At 47.3% G+C, this 17,887-nt stretch overlaps 1 protein-coding gene across 1 annotated transcript in view; it reads left to right on the plus strand.

The window, feature by feature from the left end:
• LOC115474650 (adenylate cyclase type 5-like) overlaps nucleotides 1-17,887 on the plus strand; it is a 542,557-nt gene that overhangs the window by 294,769 nt on the left and 229,901 nt on the right. The window contains exon 6 of the mRNA XM_030210240.1: nucleotides 12,726-12,884. Coding sequence (XP_030066100.1) covers nucleotides 12,726-12,884 — 159 coding nt within the window. The remainder of the gene's footprint in view (nucleotides 1-12,725; nucleotides 12,885-17,887) is intronic.

The raw sequence follows: 17,887 nt of genomic DNA on the forward strand, positions 1-17,887 counted from the left end.
ATATCAAACCTGAGAGGAGAGAAGAGGAGGGATCTAACCATATGGATGTCAAGACAAATGTGTTTTTCTTATTCTTTCTCAGCTCAATATTTAAACTCCTAAGATATCCAGATATCTGCTGCAAATTTTTGTACAGTATTATAAGCAATGGTTTCACCTATTTTGGATTATTGCAACTCTCTTTATCTAGGTCTTCCTAACTTGAAAGAGCCTCATTAGTATGGGGTATCACTCCGTTTTCCAGTCCACTCCTAAGTAGTGTTAACAACCGTACCTGTTCTCTTCATAAAGGCAATTAATAAATCCCAGTAAATAAATCATTCTGTGATGCATGCAATGCAGACTACACAGAACGCTACTGCTGGGTTGGTTTCTGGTGTGTCTAGATGTGACCATATCACACCAGTGTTGAAAAACCTTCACAGGTTGCCAGTTGAGTGGTTGATTAAATTTAAGATCGATGCATAACAGGGGCGTAGCTGCTATGGGGCCGCGGGTGCCGGGGCCCCCGTAGATTTGGCCCTGGACCCCCTGCCAATGACCCTCTCAACCCCCCCTACCGCCGTCAACCTGCCGTCGCCGTCTGCTACCTTTGCTGGCGGGGGACCCCAACCCCCACCAGCCGAAGTCTTCTTGCTTCATTTGGTTTCTGAGTCTGTCTGACATCCTGCACGTACACAACGTGCAGGACGTCAGACTCACAGAAACAGAACGAAGCCTTGTTGCGATCTGCAGGGCTTCGTCCTGTTTCTGTGAGTCTGACGTCGTGCAGGATGTCAGAGAGACTCAGAAACCAAACGAAGCAAGAAGACCGGCTGGCGGGGGTTGAGGTCCCCCGCCAGCAAAGGTAGGCGACGGCGGGCGGGCCACAGTTGTTGGAGGTGGTTCTGGCAGCGGCGGGGGGTGTCGGCAATGGCGTCGCCAGTGGGGGGGGGGGGGGGTCGGCGTCGCCGGGGGGGGGGGCTACTACTACTACTACTACTATTTAGCATTTCTATAGCGCTACAAGGCATACGCAGCGCTGCACAAACATAGAAGAAAGACAGTCCCTGCTCAAAGAGCTTACAATCTAATAGACAAAAAATAAATAAAGTAAGCAAATCAAATCAATTAATGTGAACGGGAAGGAAGAGAGGAGGGTAGGTGGAGGCGAGTGGTTACGAGTCAAAAGCAATGTTAAAGAGGTGGGCTTTCAGTCTAGATTTAAAGGTGGCCAAGGATGGGGCAAGACGTAGGGGCTCAGGAAGTTTATTCCAGGCGTAGGGTGCAGCGAGACAGAAGGCGCGAAGTCTGGAGTTGGCAGTAGTGGAGAAAGGAACAGATAAGAGGGATTTATCCATGGAGCGGAGTGCACGGGAAGGGGTGTAGGGAAGGACGAGTGTGGAGAGATACTGGGGAGCAGCAGAGTGAATACATTTATAGGTTAGTAGGAGAAGTTTGAACAGGATGCGAAAACGGATAGGGAGCCAGTGAAGGGTCTTGAGGAGAGGGGTAGTATGAGTAAAGCGACCCTGGCGGAAGATGAGACGGGCAGCAGAGTTTTGAACCGACTGGAGAGGGGAGAGGTGACTAAGTGGGAGGCCAGCAAGAAGCAGATTGCAGTAGTCTAAACGAGAGGTGACAAGGGTGTGGACGAGGGTTTTGGTAGAGTGCTCGGAAAGAAAGGGGCGGATTTTACGGATGTTGTAAAGAAAGAAACGACAGGTCTTGGCGGTCTGCTGGATATGAGCAGAGAAGGAGAGAGAAGAGTCAAAGATGACCCCAAGGTTTCGAGCTGAGGAGACAGGGAGAATGAGAGAGCCATCAACAGAAATAGAAAACGGGGGGAGCGGGGAGGTGGGTTTGGGGGGGAAAATGAGAAGTTCGGTTTTGGTCATATTTAATTTCAGGTGGCGTTGAGACATCCAGGCAGCAATGTCAGACAAGCACGCTGAAACTTTGGTTTGGATGCAAGGTGAGATATCAGGGGTAGAAAGGTAGATTTGGGAGTCATCAGCATAGAGATGGTAGGAAAAGCCATGGGATGAGATTAATGAACCAAGGGAAGAAGTGTAGATAGAAAAGAGGAGGGGACCAAGAACAGAACCCTGAGGTACGCCGACAGGCAGAGGGATAGAAGTAGAAGAGGATCCACCAGAGTGAACACTAAAGGTGCGGAGGGAGAGGTAGGAAGAGAACCAGGAAAGGACAGAGCCCTGGAATCCAAGTGAGGACAGGGTATCGAGAAGTATGCTGTGATCGACAGTGTCAAAAGCAGCGGAAAGATCAAGAAGAATGAGGATGGAATATTGACCTCTGGATTTAGCCAGTAATAGGCTAAAATGTGCCCCCTCACCTCGGCTCTGGACCCCCCCTAACGACGAAGTCCAGATACGCTCCTGATGCATAATATATAAAGCATTGAAGATGATGCTCCATTCAGGTTGGCAATCTAAACATAGAAAAAATGTAGGCAGAAAAAGACCATATGGCCTATCCACTCTGCCCATCCATGCCATCTACTCTCCCTATTCACTATCAGGCCCGTAGAGATCCTATGTACTCCCAAGCACTTTTTAGTTCAGATACTGTTTTTGTCTCCACCCAGTGGCGTTCCTAGGGGGGCTGACACCCGGGGCAGATCGCCGATGCACCCCGCCCCCCCCGGATGCAGCGCAGACCCCCCCCCCGGCGAAAGGACACCCCCCCGCTAAGGAACACCCCCCCCCCCCAGGTGCACACCGCTGGGGGGGGGGGGCCGCGCGCGCGCCTGTCCTCCGTTGTTCCATGCTTCTTCTCTGCCCCGGAACAGGTTACTTCCTGCATGCACCCGGGGCAGACCGCATCTACCGCCCCCCCCCCTAAGAACGCCACTGTCTCCACCACTTCCGCCAGGAGGCTTTTCCACCAATTCGGCACCCTTTCAGTGAAGAAATATTTCCTTAGATTACTTCTGAGTCTATCCCCTTTCACCTTCATCCTATGCCTCCTCATTCCAGAGCTTCCTTTCAATTGAAAGAGACTCGCCTCCTGTGCATTTATGCCACATAGGTATTTAAATGTCTCTATCATATCTCCCCTCTCCTGCCTTTCTTCCAAAGTATACATATTGAGATCTTTGTCTGTCCCCATACACTTTATGATGAAGACCACTGACCATTTTAGTAGTTGCCCTCTGGACTGTCTCCATCCTGTTTAAATCTTTTTGACCCTCACTTCACTTCTACAGACCTTCCTGCAGCCTACGCTCCTTGAATAAACTTTTACTTGATATATCTTCCTATAAACATATTAGGTTGGACGTTCATCATCTTGTGACACTATCAGGCTCATTTTCGAAAAAGAAGAAGGACGCCTATCTTTCGACACAAATCGGAAGATGGGCGTCCTTCTCACAGGGTTGCCCAAATTGGTATAATCGAAAGCCGATTTTGGGCGTCCCCAACTGCTTTCCGTCGTGGGGACGACCAAAGTTCGCGGGGGTGTGTGGGAGGCGTAGCAAAGGCGGGACTTGGGTGTGCCTAACACATGGACGTCCTCGACCCATAATGGAAAAAAAGAAAAGCGTCCCTGACGAGCACTTGGACGACTTTACCTGGTCCTGTTTTTCTTACGACCAAGGCATAAAAAGGTGTCCGAACTCACCAGATGACCACCGGAGAGAATCGGGGATGGCCTCCCCTTACTCCTCCAGTAGTCACTAACCCCCTCACACCCTCAAAAAAAATCTTTCAAAATATTTTGTGCCAGCCTCTATGCCAGCCTCAGATATCATACTCGGGTCCATCACAGCAGTATGCAGGTCACTGGAGCAGTTTTAGTGGGTACAGTGCACTACAATGCATCTGCCTTTATTAGCTAATGCTTTTATTACTGTTGAATTTAAATGTGCTGCACACTGATGTCAGGGTCTCACAGTAGCACATCAAATCAGGGGCATAGCCAAACACCCAATTTTGGGCAGGCCTGAGCCCAAAGTGGTGAGCACAACAACTCAGTCCCCCCCCCCCCACCCGACCCCCAGCCCAGCATTTCTCCCTCCCCCCCCCCCCCCCCCATGACCTTTAAATCCTTTAATTCTTCGCTGGCAGCTCGTGCCGGCTCTGAGCCTTCCTTCTGACACAACTTCCTGGTGCTGTGAACAGGAAGTTGTGTCAAAGGGAAGGCTTGGGCCAGCACAAGTAGGGGGAATGAATTGCTGCCCTTGAAGAACTAAAGAATTTAAAGATACCAGAGGGGGAGGTCAGGGGAGGGGAGTTAAGTAACCCTCCCCCCCCCCCCACCCAGGCCCACTCATGGCTATGCCACTGTATCAAATTGTGCGCAAAAGCCAGACTAAGCTGCGCACAAAGCCTAGCGCACTTTATTACATTGGCCTCACTGTATTCCTCATAGAGAAGAAACATTTACCAAGTCTCAGGGAATGGCATTAATTAAATGTTGAGTTCCACAGATCTATTTGTATTTTCTAAAGCACCACTCCTGTAAAAAATCCTTAAATATGCTATATTGGAGTAAATTACAAAGGCTAATTCTATAAACTTTGTGAGGGAATTATATTCCTATGTTAAATTTCACCAGTTACATTCCACTACTGTCCTAAATCCACAGGCCATTTTAGAATGGAAATAGTGAATTTGGTTCCCAGTTTTTGTCCCTAGTATATTACTGGGTTCTGTAATCAGAGGTAAGGATGCACCAAATATTTTTTCCAGGTTGCAAGTAACCAGGCCCTCAGGACTCCGGGTATATGTTAGACGACTCACATTCTGCCGTTAAACAGTTAAATAGATGCCAGTTTTGGCTCAGAAAAGAATTGTGTCAAAGGAATCTAAAAATACCACAGTTAATGCCTTTTCAGTTAGTCATCAGATAATTTAACGGAGCCAAAACTGGGCAGTCATAATCTTGTCTAAATGTAGAGTTTGGCTTCTTGGAAAAGACCTGTATTCAAGATCATTTAACTGAGTAAATGTCACTAAAAACTCAAATAGCTGTTTCACACAAGTATCTTGTTTCATCTTTGGAAAATGAGTTCGATTCCCGGCACAGGCAGCTCCTTGTGACTCTGGGCAAGTCACTTAACCCTCCATTGCCCCATGTAAGCCGCATTGAGCCTGCCATGAGTGGGAAAGCGCGGGGTACAAATGTAACAAAAATAAAATAGATACTATTGGAGATTCTACATGGAATGTTGCTACTATTGGAGATTCTACATGGAATGTTGCTATTCCACTAGCAACATTCCATGTAGAAGGCTGCGCAGGCTTCTGTTTCTGTGAGTCTGACATCCTGCACGTACGTGCAGGACGTCAGACTCACAGAAACAGAAGCCTGCGCGGCTGATCTGCAAGGGCAGGCTTCTACATGGAATGTTGCTAGTGGAGGAGTAGACTAGTGGTTAGTGCAGTGGAACATGGAATGTTGCTACTATTTGAGATTCTGGAATGTTGCTATTACTTGAGATTCTACATGGAATGTTGCTACTATTGGAGATTCTACATGGAATGTTGCTATTCCACTAGCAACATTCAGACTCACAGAAGCAGAAGCCTGCGCAGCCACATTAGTGATCTGCAAGGGCCAACTTCTACATGGAATGTTGCTAGTGGAATAGCAACATTCCATGTAGAATCTCAGCTAATAGCAACAGTGGAGGAGTGGCCTAGTGCTTAGGGTGGTGGACTTTGGTCCTGAGGAACTGAGTTCGATTCCCAGCACAGGCAGCTCCTTGTGACTCTGGGCAAGTCACTTAACCCTCCATTGCCCCATGTAAGCTGTATTGAGCGTGGCAAAGTGCAGGGTACAAATGTAACAAAAAAAATGGTAAAAGCATTGTATTGTGTGGATAAATTAAGAGTAAATAGAGGAATTCAATTTTGTGGAATGTTATTTTGTTTAATTAGATTTGTGGCGGTGCAGAACAAAGGTGAATTCCAGTCAGACAGGAGGGGGGGGGGGGGGGAGCAGCTGTTGTCCTCCACAATGAAGGCAGCCTCACCCCAAAGATGATTCCATTCCTTTCTGTGGACCTCTTCTAAGGATATCCAGCCCCATTAAAACTCTGCTGCCAGTCAACACATTGGGCAGTTTCTCTGTCTGTTTTCTTTGGGTATTAACAGTTGGAAAAATACCCTTGAATTAGACACTAGGGGGTAATTGCCTGTTCCACATGTTAAGCCCACTTTACCCACAGAAAAGGATTTTTATGATAGTGGGCGTCTGTATGTGTGGGTAAAAACTAGATGCATGGAAATATTGTGCCTACGTTTACATGAACTGTGTGTAAGCGTTCCTGGAGTCATAAGTATTGCCATACTGGGAAAGACCAAAGGTCCATCGAGCCCAGCATCCTGTTTCCAACAGTGGCCAATCCAGGTCACAAATACCCGGCAAGATCCCCAAAATGTACAAAACATTTTATACTGCTTATCCCAGAAATAGTGGATTTTCCCCAAGTCCATTTAATAACGGTCTGTGGCCTTTTCCTTTAGGAAGCCGTCCAAACCTTTTTAAAACTCCGCTAAGCTAACCGCCTTTACCACATTCTCTGGCAACGAATTCCAGAGTCATATGTGTAGAGTGTACACTCTGGGGATCATTCTGTACAGGTTGCCTAAAGTTGGGCACCGGGTTGCTGCACAATACGCAAGAATTTTATATTGACAATTACATGCGTACTTGCCGAACTCAATGGCTGGTGTAAATGTTTACGCCTAACTGCTCTTAGTTGAGTACGTAACTGATAGAATACTATAACCTGCATACAAAGTGCAAGGCATACACCTGACCTGCCCGTGTTGCGCTGTATGGATTTTGCATGCTCAGAGGACCTTTTACCAGCTACTGTAAAAATGGCCCTGTACTAGCGCTGGGGGCTGTTTTTGCCACACACTGAAGCCATTTTTACCACAGCAGGTAAAAAGGGCTGAAAATAGCCATGGCCATGCAGTAAGATTGCTGTTACCGCACAGCCATGCAAGGGGGAGCACTTACCACCACACATTGAGGTGGCATTAAGCGGCTCGTGCGCTAACCTGGCGGTAACTGGGAAGTGTGCTCCCAATTACTGCCGGGTTAGCGCCGCACTAAAAAATACAGGTCGATTTTCCCTAGCGCGGGAAATGGCATGTACCGGGGCCGGAACTACCACTGGTGCCCATGTTGGACCAGTGGTTGCTCCAGATTAGCGTGCGGTAAGCCCACGTTGGGCATACTGTCGCTTTGTGAAAGGGCCTCCCAATTTGTAGACTTCCAACTAAGGGTAGTTAAGTGCACAACTGCAATTTACTGCTACATAACACCAGTTATTGGTTATTAATGCCAATGAGCGGCTAATTCAACAATTAAGCTGTGCGTGTAACTGGCAATGTTCTGTAACTTGTGTGTGCAACTTTGTGCGGCAAGGGTTAATTTCTCAAAAAGTCGACAAAATTTGGTACTGGACTGATATGCCCTAAGCCTGAATTTGATAACAGCAGTTGTGTGTACATAGTTTCTTTATCTACAACATTAGCAAAATTCGCTCCTTCCTTTCTGAATATGCTACCAGAACCCTTATCCACACCCTTGTCACCTCTCGCTTGGACTATTGCAATTTACTTCTCACTGGTCTTCCGCTCAGTCATCTCTCTCCTCTCCAATCTGTCCAAAATTCTGTGGCACGACTTATTTTCCGCCAGAATCGTTATACCCACACTAGCCCACTCCTCAAGTCACTTCACTGGCTCCCTGTCCGCTTCCGCATTCAGTTTAAACTTCTCGTACTGACCTTAAAATGCATCCACTCTGCAGCTCCCCTTTACCTCTCCACTCTCATCTCTCCCTACATTCCTCCCCGTGAACTCCGCTCACTGGACAAATCTCTCTTGTCATCCCCCTTCTCCTCCACTGCTAACTCCAGGATTCGTTCCTTTTCTCTCCTGGCACCTTATGCCTGGAATAGACTTCCTGGACCTATACGTCTAGCTCCATCTCTACCTGTTTTCAAATCTATGCTGAAAACCCACCTTTTCACTGCTGCTTTTTAGCTCCTAGCCACTACTCAATTGCCCTCCCTTGTCCCTTCCTTCCTTCTCACCCAGTATTTCCCTCACCCGTAACTGTCTTGTCTGTATTATTTAGATTGTAAGCTCTTTTGAGCATGGACTGTCTCTTTGTATCAGGTGTTCAGCGCTGCATGCGTCTGGTAGCGCTATACAAATGCTAATAATAATAATAATAGCCATTATAGTCTACCAGTGTATGTCTGCATTTATGTGCCTAACTATAAGTGCGAGCACTTACACCCACTCAATGACCTATGTAAATGCTTGTACCTAACTGTACATATAGAAATCCCAGAAGTTAAATCTGTCAATAAGTAAAAAGTGTCACAGATATACTCATTTATTAAGTTGCATTTTTTTATTCATTAGATTATTCATCTTCAACTCTGATAAATAATGTTTTAGGGATCCTCCGAACAACTGGCATATTTAAGCATAGATATGTCTATAATGCAAAAATAGCCTCTTCCTCACAGGTCCCAATTTTAAACCAAACTTTACTTTTGCAATTGTCTTTCAAACTTCCAGTGTAGAAAAAGCATCCTCAGGTGCAATGTCATAGTACTTAGCTTATAAAACGTTACTTAACTGTCTGATAAGACCAGATGTGCAAGTTTCGCGTCCTTCCTCAGGGTAGCAGTCCGAGAATCATAAGCACATACATATGATTCTTGGACTGCTACCCAGAGGAAGGACGCGAAACTTGACGTCCGGTCTTATCAGCCAGGTGAGCAACATTTTATAAGCTAAGTACTATGACATTACACCTGAGGATGCTTTTTCTACACTGGAAGTTTGAAAGACAATTGCAAAAGTAAAGTTTGGTATAAAAAATGGGGACCTGTGAGGAAGAGGCTATTTTTGCATTATAGACATATCTGTGGTTAAATATGCCAGTTGTTCTGAGGATCCCTAAAAAATAATTTATCAGTAGTAGAAGGTGCATAATCTAAAGAATACAATTGCAACTTACTAAATGCGTATATCAGTGACACACTTTTTACTTACTGATAGATTTAACTGCTGGGTGATGAGTGATCTTGCAGCACAAGAATTAACCTATTTCTTGTGGATGCGCCTAACTGTAGGCAACTAGGCGTGCAAATGATAGTATTCTATAATCTGCATGCACCTGCCTGACATGCCAATGCCCCTCCTAGGACCACGCTCCCTTGAAGTTGCATTCTGTGTAATTTGAGCACATAACTTACAGAATAGTGACCGAGGGCAGTTATATCTGTAACTAATAATTGGTTCCCATTAGCACCATCAGATCTCATCAGATCATTATTAAATTAAGTTATACATGCATCTGACCTCATTCTATAACTTGCATGTGCAAATTTGCGTGCACAACTTTCTAGAACTAGGGAGTGTCAAATTGGGTGCACAAGTTTATAGAATTAGGAGGTGTGTGCAAAGAATGTGCATTCTTTCCTAGTAGTGCATGCATGCATGAACCATCTTGCATGCACTTTCAGGAAAACAATCCACTTACAAAGAGTGTGCACTCCTTCGAACATTTGTTCTGGAATGACCCCCCCCCCCCTGAAAAAAACAACATTAATTTTTTAGCTGCCCATCCCTAGTAGTTGCATATCATCATGTGTGATAATGACAGTTGACTTGCATTCTTCTCACGCTGACCTGCACTTTTTGCAGGTTGTTATGTAATTTATTGAAAGAGGATTATCTCCAAATGGTGATCTACATGGACCTTTTAGGCAGGGATGGATTTATTTGATGCATGTTCCTTGAAAGGTGTATAATCGGTGGAAAGGGGAAGTTTGCCCTTCAAAGATATGCCATGATCGATAGCCGCTTTCTCTTCCATCCATGTCAGTTATATTGCTACTCACATCCATCTGGTAAAAAACACACAGCAACCCATAGATATATGCCCTTTCTACATGAGGGAAAATTTGATCATGCCTGGGAGCCACATTGACAAACATACCATACCATCAAGGATCTTATATTCCACATATTTCACAGAATTCTACATGGATAACAAAGGAATAAACTTCAACAATAGAGGGAAGTTACAAAATACGACCATTACATTCTTATGTTTGTCTAAAAAAGGATGCCACAATTTATATAGAATCTAGTTTTATCTAGGTCCAGCTTAAAACTCTGCAATAATACCCTGGGCAGAACGAGTGATTACTAAATTCTTGACATGGTTGTTAAAGACAATTTGGATTAATATTTATCTGAACAATGTGGTAATTGAGAACAGGTTCATCTAATTCCATAAAATCTTTTCAGTGGGATATCGGAGAAGGAGCAGTGTTGTAGTTATTATATTTGGTATGAATGCCGGCATTTTCTTGTTTCTATGGTGTCTGGAAGCAAACATGACTTGCTTAGGAGAGTTACAGAACTCCCAAGGTAGCCAGATTTTTGAGAGGGAAAGCCCCACCCTGCCCCACACCACCCAGCTCTGCACCCAGCCCACCCACTTTTCCTTCTGGAGCCACCCTCTGGTTTACCACAATTCTGCGGCCATGGCACCAACAAGCCACCTCCCTCTCTGGTAGCAGGGGACACCTTAATTAAATGTCATTGCCTGCTGCTACAAGGCCAGTTTCACATAAAAGCTGTGAGATTTTGCAACTGTTATCATGAGAGTGGTCCCATGGCAGCAGGAGATGGCATCTTTTAATGCATCTTCTACTGCCAATGGAGGAGGAGGCTAATGAGTAGGAGTTGTTTGCTTCTCAGCATGAAGGAAGGAGATGATCCTCAAAAGTGTGAATCTCTCACTGAATGTGGGAAACTTGGTAGGTCTGGTGCTGTGCTTCCTTCAAGTCAGTACAGACTGATCCTAAAAGAGACTTAATCCAATGATTTTATTTTAGCTTTGGCAAAAAAAAAAATGTTCAGTATGAGAGCTAAGCAGTGTATTTTTTCTAGCGAAAAAGGTGCGGGTACTCAAATGCTAAGCCACCCTTCAGGGGTGGGCTTATCACTGAGGGACCCACCCCACAGCAGCCAGCCCCCCTGCAACCAGTTACAGAATCTATGAGAAGACAGAATTGGTGTGTAGAGCCTGAGCTCTTTCATTTTAAAACTTGGGGGACCATGGGTCAATTTTAGCAAACAATGGAAAGGGTACCGGTACTCAGTACCCCCAAGTACCCCCTCAAAAAAGCCCTGGAGCTAAGGAACATCACTGCAGAAAGTAGCTTGCACCCTGGGCAAGGATCAGGGTGGTCACCTTTCAACAGCAACTGTACCCTTCTCCACCACCGCCAACTCCAGGCTCCGCTCATTCTGCCTCGCCTCACCCTATGCTTGGAATAAACTTCCTGAGCCCTTACACCAAGCCCCCTCCCTACCCATCTTCAAATCCTTGCTCAAAGCCCACCTCTTCAATGTTGCTTTCGGCACCTAACCTTTATACCTTTCAGGAAATCTAGACTGCCCCTATTTGACTGACTGTGCATTTGTCCTTTAGATTGTAAGCTCCTTTGAGCAGGGACTGCCCTCCTATGTTAAATTGTACAGCGCTGCGTAACCCTAGTAGCGCTTTAGAAATGTCAAATAGTAGTAAGATGCTCAGGCCTACAACATCACCTTGTTTAACTAAAGCAACTGTCTCCCCGTCAAGCCATTTTATCCCACTCTCTACCTCTCCAGCCCATCTCACTCAATATACTCTTTCTTCTTTTGTTTCCCTCAAAACACTCTTCCCCATAACTGCGTTTTGCATATTAGTCTCAATGTATTTTAAATAAGGTATTTCTACTCTTTCTTTATTTTTTGATATACAGAAGGTTTTGCGATGTTATAATTGCATTTATGTTTAATGTTTCATTAACGTTTTTGGACATTGTGTTTATTTCGATATTTTGAGTAAATGTAGCAATACTTAGAGGAACGTATCCATTATTTTGTCAACGATCAGAGGATGAGAAAAATAGTAAACAGAGAAATGAGCTTGAGATATAGGTAGAGGATCCCTAGTTGTTCACAATGAAAAACTGATGATCAGCAGTAGAGTCTGTGTCTTTGTACCAGGAATAAAACTGGGCTCACTAAATGGGCCTTATAGGTTCCTAACTATTGTCATGTTCTATATTTTTATGTTTCTTTTCCGAATGGGTTCTCATAAACACCGTACAACAATATGGCCTAGTCTTCAGATCTTCAGAGAGATAGTGAAGAGTATAGAATAAAACAGTTCTCAAAAGGTTATTATAAACAAACTAGGAAAAAATGCCCGTTTCTGAGCGGAATGAAATGGGCGCTAGCAAGGGGCCCCCTCCCTCTGTCTGTCGAAGCTACTTGCCTTGTTCGCTGTGGGCCGTTTTGGCCCTCGAGTGTCAATAGCTCCGCCCTCGACGTCATGACGTTTTGACGCGTCATGACGTTTTGATGCGAGGGCGGTGCAGACACTCCAGGGCACACCGGATATCTCGGGCGCCTCAACTTCCGTGGAGGCTTCAGAACGTTGGGGTTGCCTTTTATATATATAGATGATTAAACTGTCTTCTGAAAAAAAATGGTTTACCTTGACTTTCTAATTTTGTTGTTACCTGCTGAAGGAAGTATAACCCCTAGAAACTAGCCAATAAAATGATATTGCCTTATTATGTTGGCCTTAATTTCTGCATATTCAAATAGACTAACATGGCAACCACAGCACTAAATAATCATTTTTCTCTCTATTCCTCCTGTCTTTTTTCTCAGGCTAGTTCGGGAGGTGACAGGAGTGAATGTAAACATGCGAGTTGGCATTCACAGTGGTCGGGTACACTGTGGAGTTCTAGGCCTCAGGAAGTGGCAGTTTGATGTGTGGTCAAATGATGTTACATTGGCCAATCATATGGAAGCAGGAGGAAAGGCGGGGTAAGTAGTCCTTCAGCGGGCCTGTTATTTGTGAATCATTGGAGCACTTATTGTGGCTGGTACGCCAAACCTTTATCTTTAGAGAATAAAGTTAGTCTTACTGTGTGTGTGTGTGTGTGGAAACATACCCAATGTTTATTTATTTAATTATAAAGCCATTATATACCATCTTCCTGAATACTCATTCTAACTGGTTTACAGTACTTTAATAAAATGTGTGTTACATAGAAACAGAAAAATGAAGGATGATAAAGTCCATATGGCCTATCCAATCCACCCATCAATGCCGTCTACCATCCCTATCTCTCCGCTAGAGTTTCTATGTACTTGTCCCAAGCATTCTTGAATTCATATACAGTTTTTGTCTCCACTACCTTCACCGGGAGGCCTTCCATGAATTCACCACCTTTTCCGTGAAGAAGTATTTTGTTACTTCTGAGTCTGTTCCCTTTCATCTTCTTCCTATACTCCCTCATTCCAGAGCTTCTTTTCAATTGAAAGAGACTTGCTTCTTGTGCAGTTATACCAGAGAGGTATTTAAATGATTGGGCTGATGTTGAATAAGTGCTTAATGGTAAGTTGAAACTATGAAGTGAATAAACCATGCAGTGGCGTTCCTAGGGGGGGGGGGGGCGGTGGGTGCGGTCCGCCCCGGGTGCACGCCGCCGGGGGGGGGGGGGGGGTGCCGCGCGCGCCTGTCCTCCGTTGTTCCATGCTTCTTCTCTGCCCCGGACAGGTTTTTTTTTCCTTTCGTGTTCTTCTGTGCATCTTTAATAAATAAATAAATAATTAAAAAAGAAGCCTGTTAGTAGAGGCAGAGGCTCATGAGGGTCTCTTAGTGCCTCGAGGTTGTTAAACTCGGGTGGCCGAGTCTCTCCCCCCATGTCCTCCCTTGTCTTCTGTGTGTAACTGAAAAAAAAACAACCCCCTCCCCACAGAACACAGATTTATTCAGCCGTTTCAGCAAAGCTGTGCTCAGACAGAAAGTTTCCTCAGGCTGTTCAGGAGAAGAGCTTTAGAGGCAGGGAGAGGCAGCTGCTTTAAAAAAAAAAAAAGAAAAAAAGAAAGAAATTCTAAGGGGAGCGTTTTTTTCTCTAAGCCTCTGTTGCTCTGCATTTTCTACGGGAAGACAGCTCCCGGTCTCCCCTGCTGCAGCTGACCTCTTCTTGTTTTCAGCGCCTCAGTGTTTGTTGCGTCTCGGGGCAGGGGCTGTTTGGGCTTGATGACCGAAAAGCAGGAAAAGTTCCATCGCTGTTCCGTTTGTCATTGACGGTGCGTAGGCGCAAGCGGTGCTTGTAAATTTTGCACCGTGGTTGACACATCGGTGCAGGACGGGGCAGGGGCAGTTAGAAAGTCGGTGCAGTCGGCGGGGGGGGGGGGGGCGATTTGGGCACTTCAGGAGCGGGCGGTTTGGCTTTGATGGCGCTGCTGGTTTCGGCGGGAAATGCCGCCATTTTGGTTTCTCCTCTCGCTGATCCTTCTCTCCCTGCAGCGTCTTTCTCTGTGCCGGTTTCTCTGCCCCTGTCGTCTCCGGTTGTAGTTTCCTCAGCATCTGAAGGAGGATTTCCTCCTGAGTTTGTAGTTCAAATATATCAGGCTTTTTTTTATTACACAAATCTGCTCCTGCGGAAGCTCCGGTGAAGAGGCCTCAGGAGGGACAGTTAGTGGCTTCTAAAAGGCTCAGGCACTCCTGGGAAATTGATAAGGATTGTTATTCTGATCTAGACCAGGAAATGCCAGCTTTGGAGGACCCAGATGTGTTACCAGAGGAGCTGTCACAGCCTGAGGAGGATGTGGAAGCTCTCCCTCCGGCCAAAGATCCATCGGTGGTGAGAATTTTTCATAAGGATGACCTACAGAAGCTTATTTCATTGGTGTCCACTACCTTGCGTTTTGAGGTATTTGTGACCTGGATTGGTCACTGTTAGTAACAGGATGCTGGGCTCGATGGACCTTTGGTCTTTCCCAGTATGGCAATACTTATGAGGATCAGCCGACTTCTACCTCGGAACCCAGAAAGGTTGATTTACTGGTGAAAGGTATTCGGCGACCAGGTAGGACCTTCCCAATGCATCAGGATATTAGGGATATCGTTCAAGCGCAGTGGGAGGTGCCTGATTCTGCCTTTCTCCTTGCTAGATCTATGGTATGTCTATATCCGGTCCCGGATTCAAACAAAGAGCTTTTGCGCCCTCCGGTTGTGGATGTGGTCGTCTCAGCGGTCACCAAGCGTAATACAGTTCCCGTATATGGGGGCACCGCTCTTAAGGATGTCCAGGATCGCCGTATAGAGTCCTTGTTAAAACACACATTTCCATATCATCAAGCTGATCAATCCATAGACTGGTGGGTTGTGTCCATCTACCAGCAGGTGGAGATAGAGAGCAAACTTTGCCTCCCTATATGTGGTCATGTGCTGCCGGAAACTCCTCAGTATGTTCTCTATCTCAGCAGGTGGTGGTCACGCACAGCAGCAGCTCTGGCTAGGCCTCCAAGCCTAATTTTTAGGTTTTGTTGAGTGCCTGGGGTTGAGGGCTCTTTTGAGCAAGTGCAAACCTGGTGGTGCCAGGTCCCTCCTTTTCTCCCCCCTCCCGCTGGCTCCGTTAAAAAAAAAAAAAATTTTGAACGTCCTTAAAGGCGTTTATTTCGACGTTTATTTAAGCGTCTATTGCAGCTACTCACTGGGACACCAGGTCGTTACAACTCGGAGCGGACAGCAGGTAATTTTTACCTTTTTATAGCGGGCAGGGGGTTCCCCGATTCTTCTCCTCGTGGCATATGGCGTCGGAGGGCGAGGGCGCAAAGGGTCGCTCCCCGGATCGCTTGAGCGCTTCTAGAGGGGATGCGGGGGTCTTACAGCCTGATTCGCCCTTGTTGGGTGACAGTTTCGTGACCGATGAATGTCCCGGTCCTTCCTCCGGCGTGGCGGTTTTTCCCGCCATAAACGCCCATCCCCCGCTCCTCGCCTCCGCCATCTTGGCCGGCCACGCGGCTCGGACGGCTTCTTCGTGGGCCACCCTTGAGGTTGGAGACATTAATGCCATGAACGCCCTTAATTTGGGTGACGGCACAAAAGCGGCTAAAGTTAAGCGCCGTTCTTCCCGCGCGGCTCCTTCGCGGAGTGTCGCGCCGGACGCCATTTTGGATGCGCAGCATGTCTCTCCCCCGCTCTTGCGAGCGCCGGTTGAGGGTGCGTCTAGGGCTGTTGCCCAGGCTGCGGAAGTGCACAGTCTGGGGGGTTTCTCCCCCGAGTTTGTTTTGCTGCTGCATCAGGCTTTCCTCATGCAAAACGCTGCCCCTGCTCCCTCGTCTGGTAAAGAGGTTGAGGTTCCCAGAGGTAAACGCCCTCGGGTTGATTCCCAGGCCTTGGAGGAATTTGTCTCCTCCGATGTAGATGAGGGCAGCGTGTCTGAGATCTCCCAACGGTCCTTTGCGGATTCCTTGGAGGAGACGGATCCCCGCTCGGATGGAGCGGATGACCCCTCTGCAGCGCGGCTTTTAGCCCAGGGGATTTGCCCAACCTGTTGTTATAGGCCATGGACACTTTGAAGATTTCCTCTCCGGAGGACGTCTCTCCCTCAGCCCCTGTTGGCTCTGCCATTATGCTGGGGACGAAGCGCCCGCCTAGAACCTTCCACGTGCATGATGCCATGCACACCCTAATTTCGGCTCAATGGGATGTCCCAGAAGTGAGCCTTAAAGTGGCTAGGGCTATGTCCCGCCTCTATCCTTTGGCTGTGAGTGAACGTGAGGCCTATCTGTGGTCTACCGTGGATTCTTTAATCACTGCGGTGACTAAGAAAACGGCGTTGCCGGTGGAAGGTGGCACGGCCCTAAAGGACGCCCAAGACAGAAGATTGGAGGCGGCCTTAAGGTCGTCCTTTGAGGCGGCTGTTAAGTTTGCAGGCCTCAGTTTGCGGCTCCTATGTGGCCAGGGCGTGCCTGACTATGGTGCAGCGGGCTTCCCCCTCGGATCATTCCTTGAGGGCTGATTGGCCGGCCCTGGAATCGGGCTTAGCCTATTTGGCAGACTTGCTGTATGATGTCTTGAGGGCCTCAGCGAAAGGCATGGCTCAGACAATCTCTGCGCGGCGGTGGCTTTGGCTGAAACATTGGTCTGCTGACCACGCCTCTAAATCCCGCCTGGCTAGGTTGCCTTTTAAAGGCAAGCTGCTCTTTGGGGTCGAGCTGGACAAAATCGTGACCGATCTCGGCACGTCTAAGGGCAAGAAATTACCAGAGGTCAGGGCTCGGGCTAGTTCTCGTCCCGGTACCTCCAGAGGACGGTTACAGGAAGCCCGTCGGTACCGCCCGGGCAAGTCGGGTTCCTCTGCCCCCTCTTCCTTCAAGAGGAATTTCTCCCCCAAGCAGCATTCCTTTCGCAGAGACCGCCGTCCCGGAGGTGCTCCCTCCGGTCCTCCCCCAGGGTCTCGTACCCAATGACGGGGTCTTGGTCCACGCCCCAGTGCAGATTGGAGGACGGCTGTCCTCGTTTCTGGGCGAGTGGACCACAATAACTTCAGACGCGTGGGTGCTGGAAGTCATCAGAGACGGCTACAAACTAGAGTTCTGCCGACCCTTAAAAGACGGGTTTGTACTCTCTCCCTGCAAGTCTCCGGTCAAAGCTGTGGCAGTGCAGCAGATCTTGGACAATCTGATCCGCCTGGGCGCGGTCGTTCCAGTGCCAGAAAGTCAGCTTGGCAAGGGACGTTACTCCATTTACTTTGTGGTACCAAAGAAAGGAGGTTCTGTCCGGCCTATCCTCGACCTCAAAGGGGTCAATCGGGCCTTGAAAGTGCGGCACTTTCGCATGGAGACTCTCCGCTCTGTTATAGCGGCAGTGAAGGCAGGAGAGTTCCTGGCATCCTTGGACATCAAGGAAGCGTACCTGCATATTCCCATCTGGCCTCCTCATCAACGCTTTCTGCGTTTTGCAGTCCTGGGACGACACTTCCAGTTCAGAGCCCTCCCTTTCGGGTTGGCTACTGCTCCGCGGACCTTTT

This window comes from Microcaecilia unicolor, chromosome 7 (assembly GCF_901765095.1).
Source record: "Microcaecilia unicolor chromosome 7, aMicUni1.1, whole genome shotgun sequence".
NCBI lineage: Eukaryota > Metazoa > Chordata > Amphibia > Gymnophiona > Siphonopidae > Microcaecilia > Microcaecilia unicolor.